This window comes from Thamnophis elegans, chromosome 1, assembly GCF_009769535.1.
Source record: "Thamnophis elegans isolate rThaEle1 chromosome 1, rThaEle1.pri, whole genome shotgun sequence".
In the NCBI taxonomy this organism is placed as follows: domain Eukaryota; kingdom Metazoa; phylum Chordata; class Lepidosauria; order Squamata; family Colubridae; genus Thamnophis; species Thamnophis elegans.
The window spans coordinates 68686195-68692922 of record NC_045541.1 but is presented as its reverse complement, the minus strand read 5'-3'; the positions used below and the strand labels follow the sequence as shown (position 1 = coordinate 68692922).

The 6728-nt window shown below is 37.2% G+C and overlaps 1 protein-coding gene across 1 annotated transcript; it reads left to right on the top strand.

The window, feature by feature from the left end:
• The first annotated feature begins 3070 nt into the window (after positions 1-3070).
• LOC116505092 (olfactory receptor 10Q1-like) lies at positions 3071-6304 on the top strand. The gene is made up of 2 exons (XM_032212426.1): positions 3071-3140; positions 5334-6304. The coding sequence occupies exons 1-2, from the start codon at positions 3071-3073 to the stop codon at positions 6302-6304; spliced, it is 1041 nt and encodes a 346-aa protein (XP_032068317.1).
• Positions 6305-6728: the final 424 nt, after the last annotated feature.

Genomic DNA, 6728 nt, shown 5'->3' with positions numbered 1-6728 from the left:
AGCCTCGTGTCACCTCACTGCTGTTGGCAACCAACCAGGAGGGACACGGGTCCAGTACACAGGTGGAGGCACTCACAGCTCTCATGGCCTTGTCCACGTCCCCTGCAAATAGGGGAGGGAAAGGAAGCCCACCCCTGCAAATAGGGGAGGGAAAGGACAGCAGGAACCCATCAATTGTTACCCTGAAATTGTTCCATCTCATTTTATACAATCACTTATATACTGTGCGTAACAAAAAACAAAAAAAAAAAGGAGAAAATCCACCATAAAAAAAAAAAAACCCAACATGACACTTCAATCCCCCATACACCCTTTCTTCTCCCCCTCCAACTTTCATTTCTCCCCTCCAGCATTCCCCTCTTCTACTTCCCTTCCCCCTCAGACATCTCCCCCGCCCTCCATCTCACCCTCCTTACATTCCCCTCTCGCTCCCTCTTTACTTCTCCCTCTTCTTTCCCTCTTCTCCTCACTTTGGTGTATCCCTACAATTAATCTATTCAGTTTATTTTTTAGAAAATAAAAGAGAAAAAGAAAAAAAAAGAAAACGAGCCGCAGTATACAAGTGAATTCTTATTGTTCTAAGAATTGAAACTGTAATTCCACCCTCCCCCCTCCCCCCTATAATCCCCCCTCCCTAACCCCCTTACGGCTTCCCAGGTCCCATACCCGGCATAGTTCTTTAACAAGCACTTGAGTATAATAAAGCCAGCTAACTTTAAAGTTAAAAAAAAGAAAAGGGAAAAAAAAAAAGGGAATAGTAAAAAATAGAAAAGAAAAAAAAACACACAGAAAAAAAAAAGAAAAACAAGAAAGATCAATAAACCCACTACATTAACACAGCTTCCCATCATCTATAAATCTTAAACAATGTAGCTCATTCCAAATTTCGGTTATTTTACTACTTGCAGGGTTTCAAACAGTGTTAGAGCCAGGTAAGTTAATCAATTAGGATTCCCCAACTAAAAGTCTCATTGCTTTATCTATCTATTCAGACCTTTAATTTATCTCTTTTTTATCCGAATATCCAAACCTTTCTATAAAACCATTAAACTCAAGTACTTCTTTCATTTTTCATTTCCAACACCTCCCATTCTATCCATCTCAACCAACAGCAGAACAGAGCAATCCTTTCGCTGAGGTGCAGTAAAGGCATTTTTTGTTGTTTTATTTTAGAGATAAGATAAAAATTAAAAACAAAGAGTATATCATTCTGTGCAGTGAATAACAATAAAAAGCAGGAAGAATAAAATCAAATAAATAAAAATAACAAGGCATAAGCATGCAATAAATGGTTTGGAGTGATTCATTAATTTCAAGCTTCCTTCAAAATTTCTCTGAAAAATGTAATTAGTCAATCTGGGTGGATGAGCAGAACCTCATGGCAGAACAGATAAGAAAGTTCGCAGAGATATTTCATAACAACCCTGGAATGAGCTCATTTTATTTATACAGAGTCCAGTGTTCTCACATTATGCTGCATTTTAACTTTTTTTTAATGGAAATTAGTATCTTCAAGTCTGTTTTGACTCCTGGCAAATACCTGGACAAGTCCCTGCAGTTTCTTTGGCAATGTTTTCAAAAATGGACTGGCACAGAGTTGCTCAGCTGGCTTTAGGTCTAACACAGGACTAGAATTCAGTCTCCAGGTTTTTTAGCATGATGCCCTAACCATTATAACAAATTGGATCTTTAACTATGGTTTCTTGAATAAATTATCATTGCCTAATTTGCATACCATCTTTGAACACAAACTATAATTCATAGATTAAAATAGTTGGACCCATAAACCAATGCCACCTGACACCAAACAAATGGCATTTTTGTTCAATGTGTTTTCCTATTCACATTAAAAAGTGTGAAAGGGGCTGTGGAATTCTTTAAACCCCAAAGTATTTAAAAATAGAAACTAGAGCATAGTAGCTAAAGCAGTAGAAAACCTAGAATAGAAGAATAGAATAGAATAGAATAGACCTTTTTCCATGACTAGAGACTTGAAGCTATTTATATAGACACTGAATATCCACATGCATTTTCAATGCATCTGCAATGTGGCAATAGCAGTTCCTGACTATTAATATAATCATAAATAAGGATGAGGAGAGAGAAGAGCATCCCCAGGACCAAATGATTGTTCAGAAACGATATAAATCATCAATGAAGTTGATAGCTTCTTCTTTATAATGCTTTGCAAAAATTAATTTTGAAAATCATGCATTAGCTTCTAAAGCACTCAAGATTTTTGAAAGTTTTAGCTGGATCCTGCCGTCTGACTTGGCCACAGTTTGTCTAAACTGTTCTACACAGAATGCTGAAATTAATTTATTGCAAGCTTTTGGCCTTTGAAGTTTTAATTACTTTCTAAAAACTTTATGACACTGGGATTCCTTTTCTTTTTAAATAATAAATACTTGACATGTCTCCTGGGTATAAATCCTTGCAAAGAAGATAGAGACTACCCTGATTGGCTGGAGAAAAGATAGCTGAGTAGCTGAGTAAGTGGCTACCTTTGTTTGCATTCCTGTGTTGATTCAGTGATTCAATCTAACAAGTACTGCAAACTGGATTCATCTCAGAAAAGAACACACAGATAATCCACCAAGAAAGCTCACCAACTTGTTCATAGGTGTTTGATAAAATTTCATTTCCCTTTCATCTTTTGAGATAGAAAACAGCACCAAGAAGAGAGCTCCCATTTTATTTTGTAATCCTGGATCAGAGGCATTTTACAAGGTAAGAGTGCATTGGTGAGCTTAGTTAGATCCTTTGTCTGGTGTTGGTTTTTTGATGGGGGGGGGGGGCTGTTGACTGGACTTTTTGGCACTCCTCTGGATTTCAGCCAGATATTTTTTCAAGTTTTATTTAGAGATGGGGGAGTTTCTTTTGCCTCATGTTTATTCCCCTTTTATTCCTTCTCCTGCATTGGGTTTGCAGTTGGCAGTGAGCAAAAATTGAAAGATTTTAACAGATGAAAATTGATTAAATGTTTTTCTTCCCCAAATCAGGATTGATTCTGCTGACATTCAGAACAATTTTCACAATTACGGTCTTGGACTGCAGAATGCAAATGAAAATGCACCAATTCAAGACCATAGTTGGGATTATTGAAGACATTCTGGGTACTGTTAGAATCAGTTATAACAGTGAGAAAAGGATAATTGGAATGGATGATATAATCAGTTTCTGTAGCTATTTGTTTATGAGAGAAAGTGATCTAGGAATACTGTACATGTGGATCAACTTACAGACTGTATTTTCCTAGAAACAATACTATTTTTACATCAAATGATTTACCTTTAAAAGGAGAATGCTGCAAAGATTAACAGAGAATATGACAATGCAATCTTTCAGAGTGATGGAGTGGAGACTGTTTTAATTCAGAAATTACTCCCTTTTCAGTAAATGCTATACTTTGCCTTATAAATATTTTTCAGCTTTGCATTTCTGTTCATTCAAACAATTTTTTCCTCTGTCGGACTTTTCATTTTCCTCTGAAACTTGAACAATAGAAATCAACAATAAAGGTATCATTTTTTAAAACAATAGTTAAAATTTTATTTATCTATCTTTAAGTTCCATCATTACCCTGTCCATTTTGGCACATTCTAATATTTTCTTTATTACCATTTCATCTGTAGACGTGCTTCCGTTTTTCCAATTTTGTACATATGTAATTCTAGCCACTGTTGTTATGTGTAACATTAAATATATAATTCTTTTATTGTATTTCCCCGATAGTATACCTAATAAGAATAATTCTGGTTTTAGGTCTATTTGTTGTGTAATCAATAAATGTATCATTTTTTTTAAACAATAGTTAAAATTTTAGATGTCACAGCACTTAAAACTAATTTTATTTGAAACACAAATATTGGCAGCTCTTGAAAGATTTAAATTGATAATATCTATAAACTCCTGAAAACTTACATATAAGCTAGGTCTGTATTCTATAATTGTGCTTTTTGCTTTTGACATGTATGAACCTATCTGGTTTGGGAAGCTAAGCAGGCTAAATTGATTAGTACTATAATGGGATTCCACTAATCAGAATCAAGGCTCAACTAGAGAATGTTATAAACATCTAGAAGTCAGTGGCAAACCACTTTTACTCCCTTGCTGAGAAAATGACTTCCATGAAATTACCTGGACCTGGGCTCTATTCAAAGGAGACTTTATTTTTGTGCTTCATGAGCACTGTTAAATATGAAAGCAGCCTTAAGGTTTATTCAAAGAATAGCAGATAAATAGCAGATAAAGTAAACCATTTAATGACAGAAATAGACAAACCATAGTAGACTTCTATATTTGTTGATATTCTAACCCTAACGTTTTGTAAGAAAAGTAACTCTATTCAGTGAAACTGTCTTTCAAAAAAAGTGAATAAAACTGTGGCCTTAAGGCCAATCCATTCCAGTATACACCCCCAGCAATTTCCCTTCCCCCTCCCACTAAAACCAGCTGTCATTATATAATGACTTAATTCATGAATGTTGCTGGTTCCAGAAGAATGCTACTAATGTATTGCCCTACTATTTGCATTTGGCATTCTGGGCCTTTTCCCACACTCCAAATATTTATGCAGAGGGATGCCTTCTCATTTTCCCCACTTTGTTTCCTTGCCCACAGGTTGAAAGTGGGCAATACTGCAATGGGTGAAAGCTGGAAACTGGAAGTGAGAAAGCAATTTTTGGGGGGAAGACAAGCAAGTATTATACTAAGAGCATCAGTAGAACCCGGTTCTTTGATGGCGGTAAGTCTTATGAGAGCTATACAGGTACAGGAATGCCAGCTGTTTTATTAAATAATCTCAATCAACTTCAACTCTTCAACCCCTTGTTTTCATAGGTCTTAACATTCTTACATCAGAGCAACTGAAAATATATTTCTCTCTGTGTTCTATTGGGAGATTGGAAAGTCACACAACTGAATTTAAACCAAAGTCTAATCTCAATCTTCTGTGGGACCTGGACTCATCTCTTGCCTTTTAATGTAGTTCCTTGTTTTCAAAGGTTGCCCTCTCCTGATATAGTAGGACAAGGGTGAAGTGCTTATATCCCATTGATAACAGAAGTTCCGTAAATATCAGTTTTCGTATCTACTTGGTCAGTTTTGGACCATTACTATTGTAATACATCTAAAATAATACCCTGGAAGTGTTAGAATTTGCTTGGGCCGAGCCTAATTGTGAGATGCAGGGAAATAAAAAAAACCTAGGATTAACCATTGAGATTTCACGTATCAGAATATCATACAACCCACAGGTTTTTGACTCTGAAACTTATAGAAATATACTGTACATAATTATTTAAGTTTTTTTTTCTTTTTCTTTTTTGCAGTGATAGAGGAGATGTATCTGACAATTACAAACTGGGATAATCAATCCATTGCCTATGAGTTCCTCTTCCAGACATTCTCCACTGATCCTGAGATACAATATCTCATCTTCACATTCTTTCTTTTGCTCTATCTCATAATTCTTTTTGGTAATATCTCTATCCTTTGGATTATCTATACTCTCCGTTCCTTGCACACCCCAATGTATTTCTTCCTGGCCAGCCTATCTTTTCTGGAAATTTGTTATACCACTGTAGTAGTACCTCAAATGCTTGCTAGCATTTCTGATTTCCACAGAACAATCCCATTGGTGAACTGTGCCATCCAGATGTTCTTCTTTACATCCCTAGGCAGCACTGACTGTTTTATGTTGGCTGTCATGGCGTATGATCGCTACGTAGCCATCTGCCACCCACTTCGCTACACCCTCATCATGACCTGGCAGGTATGCATGTGGCTAGTGATTGGCTCCCTGATCCTTGCCATAGTGCTATGTCTGCAGCTAACCGTCTTGATTTTCAACTTGCCTTTTTGCGGTTACCAACCCAAGATCAATCATTTCCTATGTGACGTACCACCTGTGCTACAGCTGGCATGTGCTGATACGCAAATTCACCAAACTGTGCTCTACGGTGTTGGCATCGTGGTTTTAACAATTCCCTTTCTTCTGATATGCATCTCATATGTCTATATTGTGGCTGCCATTCTCCGCATTAAGTCCACATCTGGGCGGCACCAGGCCTTCTCCACGTGCTCCTCCCACCTGACAGTTGTGATCCTACAGTACGGAGTTTGCAGCCTTGTGTATCTACGTCCCAAGTCCAGCACTTCAGAAGATGAGGATAGGAAATTAGCTCTTATATATACCTTTGTCACTCCCCTCCTGAACCCCTTGATATACACCCTTAGGAACAAAGATATCAAGCAGGCTTTAAGGAAGGTCTTGAAGAAAATGGTTACATCTCAGACTTGAGTCTCAATTTATCTATAACATTATTATACCCTCTAAGCCAGTTTTGGATTAACATTATCACAGAAGGAACTAACGTTGAACTCTTCAAGTGATTGCTGAACATCTCCCAGCATCTCTTAATGTTGTCCATGTTATCTGGCATTCTGGGTTGTCACTGGTTCTCTACTTCTTATCTGCTTAATTAATTACACTATGGTATAGATATCTAATGAGAGGGACACGGTGGCTCAGTGGCTAAGACGCAGAGCTTGTCGATCAGAAAGGTCAGCAGTTCGGTGTTTGAATCCCTAGTGCCGCGTAATGGAGTGAGCTCCCATTGCTTGTCCCAGCTTCTGCCAACCTAGCAATTTGAAAACATGTAAAAATGCAAGTAGAAAAATAGGGACCACTTTGGTAGGAAAGTAACAGCGTTTTGTGCACCTTT

Bases quoted from the DNA above. Each gene is read 5' to 3' on its own strand.
- LOC116505092 (XM_032212426.1), top strand. From the start codon at position 3,071: ATGCACCAATTCAAGACCATAGTTGGGATTATTGAAGACATTCTGGGT. The intron at 3,141-5,333 runs GTGAGAAAAGGA...TCTTTTTTGCAG, and splicing joins TGTTAGAATCAGTTATAACA to TGATAGAGGAGATGTATCTG.